Here is a 23,226-nt window from a genome sequence, read left to right on the forward strand (position 1 = left end):
GAAAGTCACGTTTCTTCTCGGATTCTATCGCAGCGACGAGCACGAAGATGCATGAAATTTTGAAAACACGCCGAAAGAAAACTAGCGGGCAAGCGTGACAGCGAGCTACGCGTCGCATGAAGAGCAGACGAGCTATGGCCGCTTCCCACACTGACAGCCAATGGCGTGGTCGAAATCGCACCACGTGACTTAAATGGCCAGTGAAAATGCTAGGTATGGGCGGCGAAACTTTTTTTTTATTATTACTTGCTGGGGGTTTGTGAAGCGGCAAAGCCAGCTTTAGGGAGAAAAAGCGTAGGCCTGCCGCCTTGCAAAATTTCAGTGGCGTGCGATGCCGCGATTTGACGCGTCACGCGCTTGAACATGGGTCGTATCTGCCCCTTCTTTAGCCACCTTGCGTGCTTTAACAGACTTTTTAAATGATTTCGCGACTGTTTTCGGCTCTGATTTTTTTATATATTAAAGAGGAAGGATCAGTGTTGCTGAAACAGTCAAAATCACAAAAGTGACTTTTTTACTGAAAATCGCCGTTTTTCGACCCGCGTCTCCCCTTAAGGGGAGATGCTCCCCGAAAACACTTTTTCTTTAATATTGAACCTAAGGTTATGAAACAGTGGTCATTTATAGAGTTTTTAATGCTGATTCCAAATATGTTTTTACTTTCTACATATCTTTATTAGTTTTTGTGTAGAAGTGTCTGCAAAAGCACAATATAGGGCCTTTTGTGCACACTTTTTTGATAATGAAATGCATGTTTAGACCAGCTTACAATAGCTCATTCTGTTGCTTTGGTAATATAGTATGTCGAAAGCTACTTCAAATTTATTCATTTTATCCTACAATTGTAAAAAAAATTCAGGAACACCAATGTGTATATGTTGGGCACCATATGTCAACATTCTGAATTTTTTTCAAAAAGAGTTCAAGAGATTTTTTATAACCAGGTAGATAACAACAATCTACACACTTTGAAGAGGCTGTGCGCAAAATTTCATCCAAATCTGACTACTGAAAGTACTCAAAATTTGTTGCACAAAATGTAAAACATGCTGAAAACTACGAATGGAGAAAATTGCATTTGAAAGTTTCAAACATCTGTATTTTTTCATAAACACAACAAAAGCACATGAAACTTATTGCCACTGCTTTCATGGCCGCACCATGAACTTTCTTGCCGATCGCAGCAAAGTTCTTGTGGTGTAATGGGTTCGGCAGGTCAAGAATTGCACAAAATCGCGACAGCTGTTCGTGTCCGATGCCAATCACGCGCGCAGCCACCACCACCTTCACGTTGACGGCGAAGCTGTCGCGAGAGCTTCCACTCCGATAGTCCCGATTTCCACTGGCGCTATCTGCAAGTCCACCGGGCACAATGCGGCTCGAGGTGTGCACAGCAAAAAGCACTGATGCTGGCTGGGCACTCGCTACTTTCACAGTGCAGCTTGTGGAAAACCAGTTTTCTCCCCCTTCGCCGCGACCGACCACCACCACCCCAACGAGCTTCATGGCAGCACCGGCTGGGAGAGGAGGTAAATACCTCCCCTTGGGGGAAAGAGACCAGCGATGGGTGCGCCACCAAGACGTCTACGCGGGTTCCCGCGATAAGACGAGAGGAAGATTCTGGATCCAGCCGGCAACGAGAGCGGTCGTCTCCCGCCGCCTCTCCCGGCAAATGCCGGGGGATAGCGGGCACGGAGTACGCTGCGCACACGGGAGGACCCGTCGTGCACGACCGCCCATCTTCTGGTTCCCAACGGCGAAGCGACCGGTAAATACCGCACGCTCTCGCCGCCTCCCGCGGCAAACGCCGTGGTAGGGCTTCGTCCGAAGAATGCGGCGCGCACGGGAGATCCCGGCCGCCATATTCACGGCGCGTTCAAATGTCCGCCGCCGAAATCGCACCCCCATTCCCCAGCCGGTGAGTAAAAAGCCCTTCTTACGTAGCCTTGCCCTTCCAAGGAAAACCTTGTTAATGTATAGCTAGCCGGCATGCTCTGTATTATTTGCAAGTGCAATAAATAGCGTTCGAGTAGTAACCATGTGTCGTCCCCGTCCTTTGTCCCCTCCGCGGGTCGCCAGCGAGGACGTTGCACCTGCGGAGTAGGAGTGGGGCGGAAGACCGTTCCCCCTTTAAACCCCACAATGGCGCCTCAACGTGGTTCTCTCGTGCAGAAGCACTTGAGCTAGTTACCCCTCCCTAGAGACAAAGGACGATAGTTCGCGGCGTAGAGTGCTTGCCCGGTCTTTTAACATTAGGCCTGACCAGACATCGCTATGCTAGCAAGGCTAATATGCTTTCTTGACGGCGAGGTGAGAGTAGTTGCAGCGAGAACAAATGGTCGTGCATGTGTGTGTGTGTGTGTGTGTGTGTGTGTGTGTGTGTGTGTGTGTGTGTGTGTGTGTGTGTGGAGCATTTTTATTTGTGTGTGTGTGTGTTTATGCGTGTGCCGACTCCCGGGACCTTTGAGAGGTACAGCCACGAGGTCCGTACATGGAGCACGAGACCGAGCCGTCCATGGAGAACAGCACGCCGGAAGCGAGTGAGTGCCTCAGCCGGGACGGTGGCCCTACTTTTCTTGTATATAGTTGTAAATATTTCCTCTTCTGTCTCTTTGGCTCTGGGAGCCAGGTGCCGCAATCGGCTGACTGGTATTGTAGCCGTGATTGCCGGAAAGCACCGAGGCGCTCCGACACCGCTGGACACGGTGGGCGCCGTTCACTCAGAAGTTGCCTTTGGATGGCAGCGAGCAAGTAGGGTCACCCTGGGTTCCTTGGCGGAGATGCACATCCTCGCGGCGTTGCGTTCTAGCTATTGTCCTTAGCGCTAGAGCGAATGGGCTTAAGGCTCTTTTTGGGAGCTGCCTGTCGCACGTCGGAGGACAGTCTAACCGTGGCATACAGCATGCGCAAATGCGTTTTGCTTGTTATATATTAACCTCGCTGTAGCCGAGCATCTCGCTGAACTAGAGAAAGCTAACTTCGTTCAAATGAACTTGGTATTTTTGGGCTCAGAAGGCGAATCGGAAATTTCGTGGAACTAGATTATTATGCCGGCAAACGAACCGCGGATGCCCGTGCTTCGTTCGGATTAACGGAACGCAGTGCGGTGCCGGATAAAATTGTTTGGCACTCGCATTGGCCCGCATTTTACCAAATGGTCATTTTGCTCAATTTATTCAACCTTTTTGGAGATCCGGAGGGTTGTGCAGATATCAAGTGAAGCCGCCTGGACCTGCTGCCATTGTTTACGTTCTTGCCTGCTGCCCTGCGGCCGTGAATCACCGAAGCTCGGAGTCTCACGGAACCAGTCCGGCTTAACGGGAGGGGAGGCCAACCCCCTGCCTTCCAACAAAGGTGCGTCAGCGGGAACAACACCTTCCCGTCACGCTGGCTTCTGGGACCTGCCAATGGACAACAGGGGCCCCTTCACCTTGCTGCTCGCCGGATGACACCAACGTTTGGATCGCCCTGCTAAGCCTGGTGTTTACCTCTCGGATGGCGTCCAAGGAGCAGCTCTCAACAACCATAGGTGAACATTAAAGGAGGGAGGGATGTGGAAAACCAGTTTCCTCCCCCTTCGCCGCGACCGACCACCACCACCCCAACGAGCTTCATGGCAGCGCCGGCTGGGAGAGGAGGTAAATACCTCCCCTTGGGGGAAAGAGACCAGCGATGGGTGCGCCACCAAGACGTCTACGCGGGTTCCCGCGATAAGACGAGAGGAAGCTTCTGGATCCAGCCGGCAACCAGAGTGGTCGTCTCCTGCCGCCTCTCCCGGCAAATACCAGGGGATAGCAGGCACGGAGTACGCTGCGCACACGGGAGGACCCGTCGTGCACGACCGCCCATCTTCTGGTTCCCAACGGCGAAGCGACCGGTAAATACCGCGCGCTCTCGCCGCCTCCCGCGGCAAACGCCGTGGTATGGCTTCGTCCGAAGAATGCGGCGCGCACGGGAGATCCCGGCCGCCATATTCACGGCGCGTTCAAATGTCCGCCGCCGAAATCGCACCCCACATTTCCCAGCCGGTGAATCAAAAGTCCTTCTTACGTAGCCTTGCCCTTCCAAGGAAAACCTTGTTGATGTATAGCTAGCCGGCATGCTCTGTATTATTTGTAAGTGCAATAAATCCTCCGCGGGTCGCTAGCGAGAACGTTGTGCCTGCGGAGTAGGAGCGGGGCGGAAGACCGTTCCCCTCTTTAAACCCCACAAGCTCAAGAAAAGCCGAAAGCCCCTTTCGCTTTTCCACCGGTTCGCGTACCGCAAGGGTACAGGTGCGGCACGTAGGGCAAGCAGCACCGCTTACCAGCACCGTAAGCATGCTAATCTCGCATATCGCAGCACTCGTAGAATATCGATGACCGCATGCTGCCCTATCTTCCTTGAAGAGTCCAATCTTCACCTCCGAGGCGCTCACAAAGTTCACCGTGGCATCGATCTCGTCCGAGTGCACGTTGGCCTGGTTAGGACTAGCTTGCGTCTCCCGCTGCAGTTTTCCGGTGAGGTCCGCGACGGCGTCCTCGGTACGGGTTCTTCGACCGAGACTTTCGAGTTCGGAAGTTGCGCTTTTGCTTGTCGTTCATCGCGAACTCAACAAATGCTAAAAGGCCGCTGAAAAGAACTAGCAGAGCACAATTTAGCGCGATCCAGACGCTGCACAAAATGAAAGCAGGAGGTAGGCTTTGCCACAGCGTCATATCAGTCCAGGCCAATGGCGGCCTCTCAAGAGCACCACGTGATTTAAAAGGTCCAGTAGGGACGCTCGAAGCGTGCGCGGAAAACGTTTTTTTTTATTATTTGCAGCCGAGATACGAAACTGCGAGAGATGCTATCTACAAGAGAAAGGCTTACTCAACCTCTCCCAGCAAACAGCAATGGCGGGCGACGCGGCGTTCTTGAGGTATAGGCGCACGAAAATTGACGATTTGCGCGGAAAATAGCACTTTCTCGAGCCACCGTGCTTGAATAAAATGGACTTTTTACTAACTTCACGATCGAATTTTGCCTTGATTTTTTAGAAAGTTGTAGCTAAATGTTCAAAGATAGTTTTGCAGGCAAAAACTCAAAACTGAAAAATTACTCGAAAAACTCGCTTTTTCGATGCGCATCTCCCCTTAAAACAGCTGTATTGTATAGCTTGCGTACTGCCCCATCTCGATGCAGCACGAAGAACTTGGTAGACACTGGAGCAAAACAAGTATCATAGACAGAAAAGGAACAATGACGAGACACGGAGACACCTCTCAAAATGGCGGAAACAGAACGTAAACAACGACTCAACGAGCATACCCTATGATGATGATGATATACTTGAGCACACTTTGCTGCCTGGTAGCGAGCCACACTAGGCAAGCTAGTTTCAGTATCATTCCAAAGATGGCGCTTGCTACTCTAGCATACTCTCGCGGTGGTAATATTGGGGGTGCGATGATTATGCAAGGAAAAAAAAATTCAAATTTTTGACAGCCAATGTGGGGGCTGCAAGCATTACGCGAGTGCAAGCATTATGCGAGGAAATACGGTACGCATCATTAACAACAAGAAAAAAGCCACCAGAATTTGGTGTCTATACTCCCTTAAGCGTTGCAGCAGTGTGGCTCCTAATGTTTATAAGCATATGCCTTACAAAGAGCGACACCATTACAACAAAGTTCAAAATTCTCAGTTTAGGCTGCATTTGCAATGTACAAAAAAAATACAACTTGAACAAATGTCCCTAAAATGAACTTTTCAGCTATTATTTCGATACAATATAACTCATTTTAGCACACATTTTTTTTAAAGCATCCTGATCTCAGCAGACTTCCAGCAACCTTTTAGAGCATTAGCGCTAGGGCTCAGTCCGATGATGAAACATCATTGTTAGTATGCTTAACTGAAGCCAGATAGACTTGCAGAAGGAAATAAAGTAAACATGGCCAAACTAAATCAAGCCTGGGTCTCAAACTCACAACAGCACACACACAAGCTTCACTGGCCACTGCACAAGAGCAAGAAATGTGACTCCTGCTGTTAAATAAACATTATCAATGCCACAAAGACCCAAATTATATGAACTTGACTATAGCTCTGTCTATGATTTTCAGCCTTGCTCTTGAACATTTTGCGAGAATGAAAGAGGAGGACTAAGTCACCTCTGGGGCTGAGCCAGTTGTCCTCCAGCCCCCATGTGCCAAGGTCGCACACCTGCACCCCAGCAGGGGATGTTGAGGATGGTGATGGCCTCTAGGTGGTCCAGGTTTTTTCGCTCCCCATCCAGCCAGAGGCGCACTTTTTGGGGCAGGTCGCGGCACTTCTTCTCCAGCAGGTCCCGAGTCCCATATGTGATATACAGGAACTGCACAACCACAGCACACACAGGTTACGTTACAGCTTGACTGGCTGGTCATTTGAAGACATAATTTTTACTGCGGTTTAAATAGGACAAACCAGACAGCACTTCCCAGTCTCTGTATGTTCATCCTATTTTATGCTTTAAAAAAAAAGTACTATGACATCAAATTCCCGATACATGCACACTGCATCTTTGACCTGAGGGAATGCACCAAGAGACCTACCATAGGAGTTTCAAAAGCTCATAAAACACTACAATCAAACCTTTCTTAGCCCACTTTCTATTCTTCATCGCTCATCGAATGGCTTCTCAAGAATTGCGACGAAGCGTTCAGTGCGGTGAATTAAGAATGTTCTACGTATTCAGCAATTTTCGAATGCTCGGAATAATTCGAAAATATCAGTTTTTCGAATACAAATATGAATCGAGCAACAACCATATCCTATACATATTCGAAATTTCTAATATTTTCACACCCCTTCTTTTAAGGTGGGACAGGATCTTTCGGAACAAATGATTGCAAAAAAAATCACTTTTTAGAAAATATAATTTTCGGAATCAGTAACTCTTTATCTACCTATCTGCTGAGTTTTTCATCTCCAAATGACTTTTTTTTTTTTTCCGCAATGAGTGTTCCTCACCGCAGTCTTGATGCGAGAACGTGGCAAAACAATGTATGTAAAAAAAAAAAAAAAGAAAGAAAGTTGCTGCCTGCGCATGTGACTTGCGCAGTCGAAAAAGTGAAAACAAAGTGCTGCAATTGCAAATCAAAATGAAAGAGGCAACACTTGGACATTGGAAAGCAAAGAGACTGCATCCCTGAAGGTTTCCAGCCATTTTAAATTGTTAACGTGTGCATTGTACCAGTAAACGTCTGTTAAATAATCCCCTGTTTCTTTTTTGGCTGTTATCTCAAAACAAGCATTGTTGACCACTTGCAGTTTTGCGGTCTCAATATCTCGGCACCCAAACCATGTAGAGCTGAAATATTTTTTGCAATGGGAAGCTGAATGTATGCTGTGTGAAATGCTGGAAGCAGATTTTCTGTTAATTAAAATTGTTAGTTAAAATTAATTATTTTGATGAGTTTATTACCACTTCGTACACACACTTTGTATACTGAAACTGATAAGGCTGTGAAATTAGTGCTAATTAACATATCGGGAAACTGCTCCCAACATTTCATTCTTCACTCTTCTAGCTATCTAAACATGCTATAATTTTAAGTTTTTAAAAACCCTTATTTCAGAATTTAGGCCTTAAACAAAAGAACTTGATTATTAATTATCATGCAAACTAATTGGGCTACAGAAAAAAGAATTGCATATGTGAAATCAGCACAAAAAATTCAGTAAGGCTGTGAATATTCATTAAAATTTGCCAAAAAATAACAAAAATAGCTCTAAGACCCATGTCCCACTTAAGGCAAGAAAACAACTGCTTCACATAAATGGTATCTTGGTGAAAGGATTTCAGTCAGACATTTTGTCAAGATGATCTACAACTTCTGAATTCAAACTCAGTTGCAGACTTCCATAATTAAGTAGTCAGATAATTAGTATGAACATCCGAACAATTACACATTCCCAGTTCACATATCACAGAGACACTGCATAACTACGGCTTAAATTTCGGACGTGATGAAACTTGTGCCATCGCAACTTCTCCTGATCTCCTTTGCACAGAAAATGGTCATGTGACCACACCGTGCAAGCTTGATTGCATGTCTGTATCGACGCCAGAGAAGGCTATGAAGGCCACGGCGGATGTGGCCTGAGGAGTCTTCCATTATGCGGAAGTCAAAGTATGTCAGCAAACAGCCTGAGCATGCACTGAAAGCATCACACAGCAAACTGCTGTCCATCAACCGAAGAGTGTTGTACCCACAATTTCTAGGCTGAGCCCTCGCGCAGACTAACCTCTCCATCCTGCACATAGCACTGCTGCAAACAGAACCGTTTATTAGCGAGAGGCGCGAATTGCAAGCACGTACTCGTCAAGCGCAGGTTTAAATGGAAATTTCCAAATAGAGTTCTTTCGTCTAAACGTGCAGAAAGGCAGCAGACAAGAGTGGCAAAGGCATACCTGTACGATTGGGAGCATGGAATAATGTCTGTACGATTGGGAGCATGGAATAATGTTGGTGCCCTCCGAAGCAAAGACTGTGCAAAACGGATGAAATTGTTTTTGGTTCCAACTTCCCAACTTTCTCCTTGCGGTAACTGTAGTAACTAGAGATTCACCTCTTATCTCACTGCAGCCATGGAACAGTGCAAACAGCTCCAAAACTGGTTTCCAGTGACACTGTAACTACAAAAATGGAAACCAACGGTGCGCTTCTAGCCTTGGGCAAATAGTAGTTCGGCACCCTTATATTAAACATCTTCGTCTCTTCAGCTTTCAGTGTGGCGAGCGTGCTGCAATTCCCATTGCAGTATGTTCGCCTTAGCATCTGAGTTTTTTCCGTATCATGTGCACTCGTTGGCGATGTGCCAAACAGTGCAGTCGTTGAAGGCCGGGTTTGTAGACGCGGCCGCCATGTTTTTGCCCACGACGCGTGTTGACACTGTGCGATGTCGCGGTGTTCTCTCAGCAGCTTATTTTTCTTAATTCTAGAATTTCACAATACACAGAAAATATCTGAGAGCTTATAATACTGATGTTTATTGTGATATACAAAGCATTCAAATATTTGCAGAACCCTACTAGTAATTTTTACTAATTAATGAAGTTTGGAGGACAAAAAAATAAAAACGACGCTACTGACTAACAACCCCCAGTTGATTTCACTGGGCAAAAACATTGTCGTCTTAAAAGCTTGGCGTGCATGCATGCATGCTTGAAATAAAACATCTTCATTACCCAGAGCTATCCTATACACGCATTTTTTGGTGGAGGCAGCATTAGGGAAGAGAAACTTTGTAATATCGAGGCATTCGTTACATGCAGGTGTAATTGTATTCGTGCTACCCCTAGGCCACGCGAGCACATTCATCTGGCTTGGTAAGCACAGCTTTATGTCTATGTGGAGTCATCTTTCGCGTGATATGGTAGCTTAGAACTGTTAAAGGATATGTGTGAGATTGCAGAGGCGCACATGCAAACAAAGATCCACAAGGGTGGGGCCAAGGCAAGTTCTGAATAAGATGATTCAAGGGAAGAATTCCCGCTATAACCACGCAAATGCGGCGTTTGGTAACCAGTATTTGCAGTGCACTGACCACCTTTCCCTCACCTTGTTGAAAAGGCGATTCTTCCAGAAGTAGAGCCAAGACTGACGTGTCTTGTGGAAGTTGAGTGTGACCAAGGCATCCACGCCGACAGAGAAGTAGTTTGTCATGTACTTCTCCTGCGAAAGAGTTGCGATTGATAAAAAAAAAAGAATCAGAAAAAAAAAAGAAAGCAGATTCCAATACCAAACAACTCATGAGCCAATGAATGTGACAAATGCATTCACTACACTCTCAGCGACATGAGCGTGATTGATACAAAATTGAAGATGATCGTTGAATTACCTGGCCGAAATGCATTGTGTACAATGTGTAGAACTTCGAACATAGCGAACACTCTCCCACGCCGTTGTGAATGACACAAATGTGCGAGCAGTTGCCACAACCTCGAGTACAGCGTGCAACCCGCACAACATTGACACTGCTATTGCTAGTCTCTCTGTGTGCATAGACAGCAGTTCGTGGCATCGAGCTGCCGGCATGTCGTCATCGTCGCAACCACTGGTCGCACTGCACTGACCGCGAGCAGCGAATTGTCACATTACAGGTGCAAGTAAGTTCCCTAAGCCATAAACAGGTTTGAGGAATGCATTTCCTATCCTTCTGCATAAAGAGTTTTTTGTAGTTGTTTTTTTTCAGTTCTGATTATACAAAATTTTGGATTACTGCAGCAAATTTTTCTGTAACCCCTTGAGATTTCTATCACCAAGAATGAATCGTATTTGACTGTGAGGGTTTCATAACCACATTCCATGGCTCAAGCATTAAAAAGGTGGCCGTTTCAGGTTTCCTGGGCGCCCACACTTGAGAGTGAGGGCTTCTACTATAACCACTTTTCCATGGCCATAGTGTTAAACATGGCAGGCAACTTGCACATAAACACAATGCGGCTTTGTCTACCTGTTCATCATGTCAGAAGTGTCCCAAAAATAAAAAAATGTATCAGAGTGCAGAAACACCGTTGGTAAACTAAACGTTATACAGAAGCAAACATCGATTAGAACTCTTAGGGAAAAAAATATTTTTGGATCTACCACGCCATGGCTGTTGAGGCAGTTCAGTTCTGGCCGGCACTTTCTAGCAACTGCTATCCTATCATACACGAGATGAAAGTTCGTCCAATGTTTCCTGAACACTGCACAACTTTTGGGCTTCTCAGAAAGAAAAAAAAAATGCTAGGATTAAGCAGCGCCATTTCCTTAAAAACATGTCACGTGCAACACTTACGCATAGATCGCCAATAAAGACTAGAAAAATATTGTTACGTGCTTAGTACGCACAGGGGGGTTTTTCAATATGTCAATATGCTTCAATATGTTCTCAATACATCATCTGTCGTAAAAGTTTTTCCAATATGTTGTCGCTGTAGCAGAAGGCTTGTGGGCATATTTTGGCTAAGGAAAACAAAAATGGCACGCATTAAATTGTTTGCACAAACCTGACATGGAGAGTAACTCTTTCTCCACATCTTAAACCACAAAACCAGTGGATGGCAGCAATTACTACCACTGTATAGCCCAGCAACAATGACTCCAGTCTCTGGCTTAACATTTTTTACGGGCAGTGCATAAAAACTCATTCGGTAACCTTTCAGTAGCGCCAGTGCGCACAAGTTAAATGAATCATCGCGCTCTCAACACTGTTGCATAGAGAGACTACACACAACCAGCTACACGCGGACTGCTTTCTTGCCACAGCCAGGCAAGGCTTAGTAAAAAATTTCATTTACCACAGGGTTGTACATTTAGACCCTTCGTAACAACATGGAGTATGTACATGGCAGGATATTTATTCAGCATTATTATGTTAAACCTGGCCGAGTTTCCCGAAGTCAAATTTGAAGGGCATCTATTTGATTGCACGATCACTGATAGCTAGCCATTTCTTAAATAGTACCATCAGCAAGTTCTTTTCAGTGTAGAGTAAAAGTGCTGGCAAATGAAATTCGTATTTTTTATAACCGGTATTTTTGATTAATGCAAGAAGCAACGAGACACAAAGACCTTTGCACTAGAGTGTCGAACTGCATTAGAATGAATGAAAAAAAAAAAACTTTTTAGCAATAGCTTTCAAAATGACTGACAAGTGTTCTCTTACAGTCGCTTCAAAATTTAGGGAAATCCGGAATTAGCTCCAATTTTACTCTTCCAAAACAGGAGCCATTCAAATTCATCTTCTAGCTTTGCAGCAATTAAAACTGGCCAGTTGCCAAGCATTGAGCAAACGAGATGTTCAACTTTCTCCTACTGCCAAAGCCTTGGTCTTTTTAATTCATGCACACACACTGTTAAACTAGCATGAGCATTCGTTAAACCTGACAACAAGTACGCTGCAAGTAAGTACATGCATGCAAGCGACCCGCAATATTGAATGCTCTAATAATAAGCATAGGTGGCTACTGGATCAAAAGTCATTAAACACAGGCCTCAAAAACAAAAGCTCGCTTGGCTACACGTAACTCTACCTCTCCATGTGAATCATTATAAAAAGATAGAATCTTTTATCTAAACATGCTTCCAAGAATAGGGTTTTGAGAACTGTCATTTTTTTTTTATTTTGCTTTATCTTACAGTATTATGAAATTTCTTAGCTGACTGCAGTTATTCGTAAGAAATTCGTCCCACTTCTTTCCAATACAGCAGAACTTAACGAATCCTTTTTGTTGGGCAAATATGACTACAGTTAGAAAAAATAATTCCAACATAATTTTCCTTAACACAATACATTCTATTATGCTTCACTAAAGACGGTATACGCAGAGTAAAAATATCCAGATCAGAAAGGGCGCAAATCCCCAAATGCTCCCAACTGTCAACCATTTAAGAGCATCCATGTCATAGCAGCATACTGATACTGCTATCTCTTGTCAAGCAACTGCTTCACACTTCTTGCAGGCTGGCATTTTCAAAAGATAAAAGCATGTGAGAGGCAGACACTGTAGTGTTAGTAATGTACAGGAGACAGCTCTGGTTTCTAAAATTTTTGCACATCCATGTAGCTTTAGGAGCATTATCACACAACTCCCATCCTCCCACAATTAGATCCCATTGTATGTGGCACACAGGAACAAAGAGGAGATTCCATGTCCGCCCCTATGGATGAGAGTGGCACTCACAAACACTCTCAAGGATAGGGTACATGCAACACAAATATGTGAGAAAGTAGAAGACAGAATAGTCATCACCACAGCTCAATCGGTAGAGCACCAGAGGTAAAATTCAGATGTCACAGGTTTAAATCGCACAGGCGACACATGATTGTTTCACTTTTCTTCTTCTTTCTAATCAATTATCTCCACGTTTACTTCGTTAATTCATGTTAACCAATAAAAGCAGCTGTTGCAAAAATGTGAAATGTCACGAAGTAACAATGACGCCCTGAAGAAAGCCGACATTCTGTCGGCTCAAAATATGTCTAGAGCCACACTTCACACAACAGACAGCAGAATCTGACCTGTTGGGGCAGGCTGCACTTATAATCAAAATCAAATTTCTTTCATTTTGAAATTGTGTGGATAGAATATAAATCTGCAAAAAATGATTATGTGAATGTAATAATTAGTCAGGTTTTCTTGCCATTCCAAGAGTCTTCTCAATACTTCTGTCCTGCTGAAGGTGATTTTAAAAGCGGCTAGGACTAAAGTAAGGTTGCTATATTACTCCACTCTTTTTTTTTTTTTTCACACCTTCTCATCAGTTGCTTCTAAGCACCAAAACTGCATCCCTGTGGCAAAAATTGAACTCAAGCTCATAAAATCCACTTTCATGGTCAACACATATGAAGGACTTACACATGCAAAGGTTGAACTTACTTGGCAAGGAGGAGCAAAGCCGAGGCGCCGTTGGGGTGATATGTGAATTTTCCATCTAGAAACAAAGGATGTTTTAAGTAGGTGAAATTGTTTATTCATTTGTCATGTGAGACAGGCACAACAGTCATTTGAGGAGATTACATTTTTTAATGAAAAAATACTTTTTTCTTTTGCACTTGCAGTCGTACATCGTTTCTGTGTTTTTCCACAGTGTCTAGTCTTACATTAAAGTTAGAGCATCCATTCATTAACGCACTCCTCTATCTTTCTAAAAACTTCACCATTATGTGTTTTCTAAACTTCTTATTTAAGCACCACATCCGTATGGCTCCATAATTCAGCGCTTTAAGGCACTAAAGTGGAACTACAAATGACCGCAGAATCCGTCGCGCTCAAATCATAACGCAGGATCTACGTCAAAGTGATCTGCACAAACACATTCTATCAGTTTTGCAGAGAACGAAAACTTGTGCCATACTCCCAATTGGAATGTGTCACTACTCAATGGGAGGCCGCCTGCAGGAAAAAGGAATTAGAATGACGAATCCACCTTTTTTTCACAAATTGTGGCGCCCACTGAGGAGAGGCGAAAATTCGGCTGTTACTGGCTGAAAACAAACGCACCCGGGAGTACGCAGCCACGATCCGGTTACACAAGAAGTGAAGTGCGCCTCTGAAGGAACGATCTGTGTGCTTGATAGCTGCTGCCATCTATGGCAACACACCTGTCCCCGACACGAACTGAACATGTGCAGCTGGAGCTGGTGGTTCGTTTCCAACCAGTGGAAAGGTGCGCATGTGCAGAGCAGCCGTGTGAGATGAGTGGATTTAAGTTGTGAGTCGTTGAATGTGACCTAGATATTGGGCTCTCGGCAGCAGAGAGACAGTTAAACTTAAGCAAAAAAAAAGAGAAGTTAGCCAGGACTTGTCCAAACCCGCAAGAGTGCCTAGGTCGATGAAGCCAACAAAAATGGCTAACAGACAGTGGGAAGAAGGAACTCTGGCAAGAACTCAATGACTAGGTCTACACAAGACTGCTGCCGCAAGCATGCATTTTCGCTGCACTCTCTGATGAGTCCCCAGTATGCTTTTATGGCGGTTACCAAATCGAGCAGAAACACTGTACATACAGTGTACCTACGTACATTTTTTTTTTCTTTTCTTTAAACTGTCTTTTGCAAAGAGTGGGGGTGCAAGCAAAACTCAAACTGGTGTAGCAATATACAGCATCTGAAATGACACATGCTGTTTCAATCAAAACTTGCCCGAAATTTTAGCCCTCACTATGGATAGAACATAAAAAAATTTCTGGTGCAGTTTGAGCCCTCGAACAATGAACGACAGATCCAAGACATTGTGAGAGCCACTTTTTAGTGAGGCACTACTGTAACTGAAGCAGGCATGAACAAGAAGACAAAAACCATGATAAAAAAAAAATGACACAGGCTGTAACAAGTCATCACAATTTTATCACGCCTGCTGTCTGCCCTTCCCGCTCAAGTTCACAGTGTTGTCTACCCCAGTTTACACACAGCAACATGAAACTTCAGCCTTCCGAACATAGCAGCGTACTTGCCTGTCGATTTTCTCCACCGTAGCCTGATCGACGCTGTCAAGGACATCTATGACGTTGATGTCCGACGAGCTGTAGCCTTCGCCCCAACCAAACACCCGAGCAAAATCGTTGCCTGTACCCAGCGGCAGGACACAGAGGGGAGGTGGGGGCTGCAAGGACAAGGACATTTACACTTTGTTTTTAATAATATGGTTTTGTTTTATATCATATGCACTACACAGCACATTACATGCACTGAAAAATGTACTGGCACATGAAAGATCTGGTTTTGGTAAACTGAATAATCTAAGTTTTAGCCTAGAAGGTCCTGTCTTTCAAACCCCAAAAATTCCCCCTTGAACACTGAAGAATTTAACATTAAGTAACGATCTGTAAAATCTGCAGTTACTACCTGTCAAGGAAGTGACATATCAAGCTTCATCACAGCACTGATTAGTTCAGCTGTGCTTAGCATCAAAGCTGAGAATACTGATCACCAGCAGCGTTGCCAACTCAAAGACAGAAAACCCGCACCAGAAAGCTGCAAAACCTGCTAACAACTGCTAAATTCAATATTTGCGTCAAAAAGCTATTTTTTGTGCATTTTACTCAGCTCCTCGGCATGTAGATGTTCTAAATACTATTATATATGTATAATAAAATGTGCCTGTTTGCCCTTTGACTCAAAACTCCAGAATACAAATAGATAAATTCTCAAGAATATCCCTCTGGCCTTCTAAGTTACAAGAGTGCTTCTTTTTTATCCTAAATAGAAACTGGTAATTGCACGAACTTTCACTCGCATAAAGGCGTCGTCTGCTTCATCCTGGCTTGCTGAGCACACCACAGGCGATTGCCTGCTATTTCCACCGGTTCTAGGCAGGATTCCAGCACTGCTGCCAATGCACAATTTCTACCATGCCGACCTTCTGTATTGCATTTGCGGCCATTTTAAAGCCTGCGCTGCACTTATCCTGCTTTAGGAGTTCGGCTCGAATAGTTATGATGGAATTCATCATATCTGTTCACATTAGGTTCCCTTTTTCTATATTGTCCAGTTAACTGAACATGCGTCCAACCCTTGCGTTGACCCGAGCAGCAGCAGTAGCAGCATAGAGAGAGCAACTCGGCCAGTTCAAAGAGAGGATTTCTATGAGAAGCCTTCCTGCACTTGTTCATTTCGTACCAAAATGCAGCTGAGCTCCCACAGTTGTTCCAGCTGATAAGTGTGAGCTTTTCCCATTGCAACTGAGTGGCAGCGACTTTTTCTTGCGACAGGCTCATGAATTAGTACATACAAAGCATCAACGATTATTCAAGGGACGTTCGTCTGTGTTTGGAATTTACAGTACACAGTCTCAAAAGTTGGGAACCCCCAGACACTCTTTCCTAAACCTCTACATGTACTATTTGGCAGACCCCAAGCTACCGAACCGCATGTCCGGCCACAGCAGACTCGACAACTGCATTAAAACAAGGTACATAAATCAACTCGAGGCGCATTGGGCATGTTCCGATAGTTGCCACCTCAACATCTCAACAACATCACACGCTCACAGCAAGGTTTGCTGGCAGAAATCTGTATTATTTTATGGAACGTAGAGACTATTCTAAGCAGAAATTGTAAGATCACCTAAAACCACTAAAGAAAAGCCAACAGGGCCTAGAAACCTCTAAGTATCCCACTTCTCGCAATACAACATTCCTGCCCATTAAAGGGTCTAAAAATCCGCTGAATTTAGCGGGAAAACTGGCAACTTGGCAACACTGATCATCACATACAAGCACCACAATCTGCACTGTTGGCGCCGTTAAGCACTTGTAGGCAGAGCCCACCATGTTAACTCGATTTTAATGTGGACTTCTCTTTTTGAAAAAGACACCTAAAATGACAGGCATTACAATCTGGGTTAATTGGCAGAATAGGGGAGAGGCCCTTGCCCTGCAGTCGGTATAGTCCAGCTGATGATGATGACAATCACGCATGAAAATAAAATATGAAACATGACCCCCCTACTGTTATCAGCATCACATGTTCCATGCACCATGCAGTTTTAGGGCGTCTTCACGTGGCTGGTGAGGCTAGTGTGAAAGGTGAGGGGGGGGAGGGCAGTGGAGATCTCAGCATTGCATGCATGTATGTCATGTAACACACGAAGCCTGCCACAGACTAAAATAAGCGCAAACCCTAACTGCGCCCGCTCGTTGACTTCAAGCTTAATAACGCTGGCTACATTTCCAACTGACACATCATTTCAGTATGCCTTGTCACAGCTCACAGACCGCTAGATATCGGTACTACGCACATTGCCTGCTGATTATGGAAAGATGCGTGGTGTGTCCGCTCGTGAAGTGGGTAACAACTATGCTGCAGATGGAGCGAGATAAGAGAGAGACGCATGGCTACACTGTTGGTAACCTTCAAAGCAATTGCAAAATTCACAAATAAAAAGAGCAGCTGCTGCAGAACATAGTAAGAAATACGAGATGGTGAAAAAAAAGAAACTACACTAACCCCATTTTTAAGTAGCATAATGTGAGACGGCTTTGTGCTCTCATGTCATCAGCTAACATTATGCAAAGTGCAATAAATGCTCTAGTATAAAGCATCTATCCTCTCCCTGGAAAACTATTTTATTGACTGTTTTGATGTAGCATACATTTGGACACCCTAGGCATGCTCCCATATATTCTCTAGGGGCACTTATGTTAAACGTCTAAACGTCTGATAAAACTAACAATATTTATTTTAATAAATCGACATTAATATACCCTTCACTGTTTATAAAACTGAATTTAGGAACTTTGGTTAACTCACCTATTCATGCCCTTGTCTCAGATTTCACATTTTTAATGCTGGTTTTGGACTTGTAGAATATTGTTGCTACTGCCCTTTCTGTGTCAATCTTGATACGCTACCAAAAGTCATGTTTTGTTTCATGTAACCAAAATGTTTTACCTTTTTTTATTTAATTTTAGGAGCGATGCCAATTTAAGATTTGATATTTTGGAAAACTGCCTTTTGTAATATAGGTGTTGCTGACTGAACTGCCATCCTTGCAAGTTCTGTTTATTGATAAAGAAGCTTGTACAAGGAGTCGTGCCTCGTTAGGCTTTTAGCCTTTTAGCCTTCACCTCCTCTTAGACGCTGCATGAGGAACAAACAGAAAAAATCTAGTGCTCACTGACATGGTTGCAGATGTTTACTATAAAGAAACCAACAATAAGTATTTTACAGTAGAATCTCGGTGATACGAAATTCAAAGGGAGACGAAACTTTTCGTATCACCCGAAATTTCGTATCACCAAAAAACGAGCAAAATCCGTTTTCAAGACTTCCAACAGGTACAAAATATTTATTTTCATTGAAAGAAATCACGTATATCCTTCTGCACCTTCTTTTCCGCGAGATCTGATAACAGAGAGTTTTGAAAACTGAAAAATTGGGCCGCTGTCTTCTCCCGCACAGGTTCGGAGGTCACGGCGCGCCGCAGAACATCGATGGCGTGCATCGTTTCTGCTGCCGTCGACGGTGGGTCATCAACGCTTTGGTCGTCGTCATCTTCGTCATCCAGGCAATTGCAAGAAAATGCACAGCGTCCAGAAGAGTGATCTGGAGATTCGTGTCCTTCCTTTCAATCTTTGCGAGGAGGCGGCGCACCAACAAAGCTTTGAAATGGTGCTTAACATTCCTTATAATCCCAGCATCCAGTGGTTGCAAATGACTTGTTGCATTCGGGGGCAGGAACACCACCTTAACACTCTGTAGTGTCATTTGTTTTGGATGGGTGGTGCACTGGTCCAGCAGCAAAACTATTTTTCTGTTGTGGCAAGACATCTTGCGGTCGAGGTACGTTACGAATTCCATAAGCAAAGAAGACGTCATCCATGCTTTTTTGTTCGCCTTGTAGACGCAGGGCAATCGACCGGCTGCCTTAAAGCATCGGGGCTTTTGATATTTGCCAATGACTGTCAGTGGCATCTTTTCCGATCCGTCGGTGTTGCAACAAAACAAAACTGTGATCCGCTGTTTGCTCTTTTGTCCGCCCCGGCAGGCATCGCCTTTAAAGCCCAAACTTTTTTCGGGCTGGAGATTGTAAAACAGCCCTGCTTCATCTACATTAAAAACATCACGTGCCTCATATCCCACTATGTAAGACGGCAGTGTGGTTGTCATCCAGTCTTCCACGGCGGAGGCGTCGACTTTTTTTCCTTCGCCACAAACGGTCTTGTAGGAAAGATTATGACGCACCTTGAACTGGTGAATCCATCCACCGGAGGCCTGAAAGTCATCAATTCCAAGTGTGAGTGCGATGTCCGCTGCCTTCTCACGAAGCACTTTTCCGTCGATGTTGACGCCGGCCACCGTGACCTCTCTGAACCACGTTAGAAGAACCTCTTCCAACTTCACATGGTGGGCAGTTTTGGCTTCTTTAGAATTCATCGCGAAGTGCTGCACATTCTGCATAATTTGGTCGCGCTGACCAATGATTGTTGACAACGTTGACAGCGGCAGGCCTAGCTCCTTGGCCATGTCAGTGCGCCTTTTCTTGGGCTCTTTGTCCACCTTATTTAAAATTTCCAATTTGTCTTTAAAGGTCAGCGCCTTTCTCTTCTGTGACATTGCAGTATGATGTATCTTTTCGCATTGCCGAGATTATCACAAACGATGCGCTATCAACGCGTTGTCAGCCTCAACAAACGAGAAAACGAAGCAACGTATTGCCGCTGCAGCGGAGACTCCGGAAAGCGGCAGAGCGTGGCCTACGGGGCGGCGGAGAAATGTGGAGAGGGCCGCTAGGCCGTGCGCACAACACCAATAGCAGAAAGCAACAACGAGATTAAAAAAAAAAAATGCGGGGGGAGGGGAGAGAAAGAAAGAGAGCGGGGGGGGGGGGGGGGGGGGGGGGGGCAAGATATCGCCGCCTTCCTTCGCCAACTTCGCTGCTGCCGCGGGTCCAAGCCGGTTTTTTCCCGCTGTATTTTTTTTTTCTTCTTTCGCGCGCGTGTGCGTGATCCATGCTATCAGTGCTGCGCCGCTGCGCACGCTTTTCTCGCTGTGCGTGTGTGCGTGGGCCTCGACCGGCCGTGATACCGAAGTTCGTATCACCCGTAGCGAAAAGAAAAAGTGTTCGGAACATCCGATTTTTTGCCCACTTGAACGCAATGCAATTCGGCCGGGGAATTTTATGAATTCGTATCACCGAGATTCTACTTATATACAGGCAACAACCAAAGGCATCAAGTTATTTTTTTCTAGTGTCCCTTAAAATCAGACTCATAGATCATTACACTCATGTGCTCCTATAATGTTGATTTTATGAGAACTTCCCTGGACTTATGAATTCCCATTTCTCTCACCGGAAGTAACAGTAATGTCTACATTATAAAAATGGCAACATCAGTTCCGTGCAGCCAGGCTGCAATCCGATGTCCAAAGTCTGAACTAGATGCATCAGACTCCTCAGTAATTTTTTGGGGTGTTCCTAATGTGCAGTGGTTAAAGAAGCTAACAATCATCGAAACCAAAGATAGCATAGGAGAACTATTTTTTTTTTTCTAATTTGTGGTGTTGGTCAAGGGGTTATCAGCAGCGTAATCATTTTATGGGTGACAGACGACTGATTAGAAAACAGAAGAGAAAAAAAACAGAAGAGAAAAAAAATTGCTGATGGTTTATCTTGAATAAACCTAGTGTACAAGCGAAAGCTTCATTACTAATGGTTACACGTCGCAAAGCTCTTTATTTACAGAAGAAGGCAATCAAATAGAGCAAGATTCAGAAGACGCCAAGAAGAAGAAGACAGAAGAAGGCAGAAGAAGACAGAAGAAGAGCTGGGCACATGCGTAGTTGCGCCTGCGTCCAGCAGGTGACCTTGGCTTTACATGGCATAGTGAAGCTTTCACTTCAAAATGCCATATACTGCCAATGGGATCTGAACCCACGACCTATGTTGAGTGCAGTACTCTATCAACTGAGTTCTAGCGGCAGCTGTCCAATCGCCTACATAAAGGATTATTTGTTGCGACATTTACGCAGTCACAACCACCATCATGCAAGTACAGTAGAGTCTGACCTCTAGCTTCAGCCTGTCCATGACAGTGAAGATCCAGTTGATCGTTCCGTCACCTCCAGCTATAAGGATTCGACATGTGTGATCTTTGATCAGGTGACACCACTCAAGGGCAGACTCCGGTGGCAGATCATTCAAGTCCACCACCTGCATAAACAAACCAGGCATTCTTGTCGAGGACCTTTCATCGGACTAAATGCAACAAAAATAACAGTCTTTGCTAAGTACAAGGATAAAAGAGCGTTGCTCCAAGCTGACACTAGAGGCTAGGGCAAAATTTGCACCCCACCACGGTGGCTCGGTGGTTAGGTCACTCAATTGCTGAACCCAAGAGCACGGGATTAATCCCGGCCGTGGCGGCCTCTTTTTGATAGAGGCAAAAAACAAGGCACTTATGCACTGCGTGACATCACCAGTAGGATTTTACTTTCTTTTTTTAAATAAACCTGAAATTCTACCAGAAAAATTGCACAGACCTTGGGTAGCTAATAGTACAGGAACCTAGCAGCATCAATAATAATAAAGAAAGGATGTAGCTACAAGTTGCCCTAGTAGTTGATCATGAATCCCATGTTCTCTGAAGAACAGACTTGCATAAAGCCTTACAACTAATGAGTGCTAAGCTGTCACTAACAGGCTTGCAAGTCTACAGACTACAATAATTTATTTGTCAAGGTGACTGCCCAATGTCAAACTAAAAAGGTTTAATCAACCACAACTACAAGTTGAATTGATTAGAAGTGCGAGCCAATAAACAGTAGCTTTTGCGTGTTGATACATTTGCACATCAATTACACAAAGTTTTCATGGCCTGTTCAAATGTAGGACAGCAGTTTTCCACTTGCCACTGATATGAATGGCTATCAGCTGCATTTCAAACATGGCCTTTTGGAGTTTAGTCCAAACTATAAATCATGTGCTGATGCCATGCGCAGCCCAGTAACCAATGAAAACATGCTTGTATCTACCTCGTTGCACCTACTTTTGAACACTCATAATGATCTACACTCTTAATAAGCAACTCTGTTCTAAGTTATACACTTAGTGTATGCCGCATTTTAACCGCACCCACAGCGAAGACAACCGAAAGAGGCTCATTTTTCTTTAGCACTTGGCTCAAGTTCTAGCTTTATGTCACATTTTTGTACATTCATAAAGCTTTGTAAAGCAAAATTCATAGGCTCGTCCTTGTACAAGCCAACAGTTTCTTAACTATGAGAGAAAAAATTACAGCAGACAATGCCAAGTTGCCCAGTACAGTACAGTCTCGATGACACAAGTCTCATGAGTTAGCAAAAACTTTTTGTGTCATTTGAAATTTGTTATTACCTAAAGCAAAAGCAAAAAATCATATACCGGTATGTGAGAAACACACTCACACAGCTCTCTTTATGGCTAGCAAGATTTATTTATGCCCTCGCACACTGGAGTTCTGCCCGAGAATTTGACAAATTCATAACAATCATAATCGCATCACCAAGCTTCTACAATGTGTCACGTCATAAGTTTGGTAAACTGAGTCTGAATCTGCAGTCTCAGTAAAACTGCGTGACACCGCCGAACTGACTGCCGTCAAGTGTCGTTCGCTCAGCACTAGAAGATTTCAGGGAAACAGAGGAACTACTAGTACATTACCATGACTTTAACAAGTGGAAAAATAAAACTGTATATTTTCAGTGCTCAAGTCACAAAAATTTTCTTTTTTTTTTTTTTTTTTTCCAAATCGTGCTTATGCAGTCAACACAACAGCACAACAACACAACGCATTAATACTGTTACTGCTTGCATTTTCGCGCCAGTATAAATGTAGTCTAAATAGTTAAAGCTCGCTTAATTTGTACTCGGACTCCAATACAAAACTGAATGCGAAATAATTCCCACGAATTCTAACACTCTGAGATGTCAGTACAAATATGTAATTAATGAATGCTGTGTAATTATGACAACTGTATAAGAGTGTAAAGGTCAGTGTAGGCACGCGGTAATGTGAGGGGACAATGTAAAGCATCAGCCCTCGGTAGCAGTGGATAAATGCAGGGTCTGTGGACCCAGTGCTTCTCGAATCCCTGCGGCGGTTTTGTGCACTGGTGTTTGGAGTACCTGAAATTTTACAATATGTATAAATCATTTCCTTAATTTGTATGCAGCAGCAAAAAATGTCATCTGTGCTGTCAAACTTTTGCCAACAGCATTTTGTCCTGAAGCACCCAGCCCTAGCCTCG

The 23,226-nt window shown here is 44.4% G+C and overlaps 1 protein-coding gene across 3 annotated transcripts in view; it reads right to left on the bottom strand.

Annotated features, from left to right (window-relative positions):
* Dgkepsilon (diacylglycerol kinase epsilon) overlaps positions 1 to 23,226 on the bottom strand; it is a 44,913-nt gene that overhangs the window by 16,027 nt on the left and 5,660 nt on the right. For all 3 annotated transcript variants that reach the window (XM_084594620.1, XM_084594619.1, XM_084594622.1), the window contains 5 exons: positions 21,008 to 21,151; positions 14,952 to 15,100; positions 13,376 to 13,430; positions 9,570 to 9,683; positions 6,135 to 6,337 (listed from right to left, as the gene is read on the bottom strand). In XM_084594620.1, the coding sequence (XP_084450746.1) occupies positions 6,135 to 6,337; positions 9,570 to 9,683; positions 13,376 to 13,430; positions 14,952 to 15,100; positions 21,008 to 21,151 (665 nt within the window). The remainder of the gene's footprint in view (positions 1 to 6,134; positions 6,338 to 9,569; positions 9,684 to 13,375; positions 13,431 to 14,951; positions 15,101 to 21,007; positions 21,152 to 23,226) is intronic.

The sequence above is a fragment of the Amblyomma maculatum genome, chromosome 2, assembly GCF_055883805.1.
Source record: "Amblyomma maculatum isolate TAMU_Amacu chromosome 2, ASM5588380v1, whole genome shotgun sequence".
Taxonomy (NCBI): Eukaryota; Metazoa; Arthropoda; class Arachnida; order Ixodida; family Ixodidae; genus Amblyomma; species Amblyomma maculatum.